Genomic DNA, 693 nt, shown 5'->3' with positions numbered 1-693 from the left:
AGAGAGAGAGAGAGAGAGACCGGAAGACGACAGATAGAAGAAAGGTTACAACAGGGGTCATGTTGAAGAAAGCAGCAGCATAAGTTGCAGAAGTGAACTTGAGTCCCATATAGAAGAGAGACTGTGTGAGCGAGATTCTGATAAAACAATTTAGTCAGAAGCAAATACAAAACTAAGAAACATTTTAGCTATGCACCAAACGACAGACAAAAAATAATTCATTTTACCCCAGAATCGCACTGAGAAAAAGACATGCTAAAATCCCAAAGGAAAGTTTAGGCCTGCTGTTTCTGCATGAGTTATAGCAGAAGCTGCAACATGTCAATCTCCAGCAATAATGACTCCTCAACAATTACAAAATATTTACGCACCTTTCAGCAAAGCAAGCAATTGGAGCCATGAAGAGGGCGGCTACAAGAAGGCGGTAGGTCATGAGCACAAGCACGTCCAAGCCATCTTCTAAAACCTTCTTGTTGAGCACAATCATGGCCCCTGTTAAGATGTTGGTAGCCAGCATCACCAAGATAGGCTTTTGTGTTTTTTCTTCCCTGTCATCCATTTTAATCACCATGAGGCCTGATCTCGATCTCTATGTCTGAAGGCTGATGAACGATCTTGTGGGTATTTATGGTGATCAACATGCTGGCCATTACAAACTAATGGCACCATCTAAATAGAAAAATTACAAAAAAA

General features: G+C 41.0%; 1 protein-coding gene across 1 annotated transcript; it reads right to left on the bottom strand.

Annotated features, from left to right (window-relative positions):
* Positions 1–7: 7 nt before the first annotated feature.
* Positions 8–655, bottom strand: LOC110034425 (WAT1-related protein At4g01440-like; the record flags this gene model as incomplete). The annotated part of the gene is made up of 3 exons (XM_020738688.1): positions 372–655; positions 228–290; positions 8–137 (listed from the first exon to the last, which is right to left on the bottom strand). Coding segments are annotated over exons 1-3 (393 nt in total), but the record flags the coding sequence as incomplete, so codon positions are not given.
* Positions 656–693: the final 38 nt, after the last annotated feature.

This window comes from Phalaenopsis equestris, unplaced genomic scaffold (assembly GCF_001263595.1).
Source record: "Phalaenopsis equestris unplaced genomic scaffold, ASM126359v1 Scaffold187014, whole genome shotgun sequence".
NCBI classification, from domain to species: Eukaryota; Viridiplantae; Streptophyta; class Magnoliopsida; order Asparagales; family Orchidaceae; genus Phalaenopsis; species Phalaenopsis equestris.
Note: the sequence above shows the minus strand (reverse complement) of the source record. Positions and strands in the feature narration are given on the sequence as shown.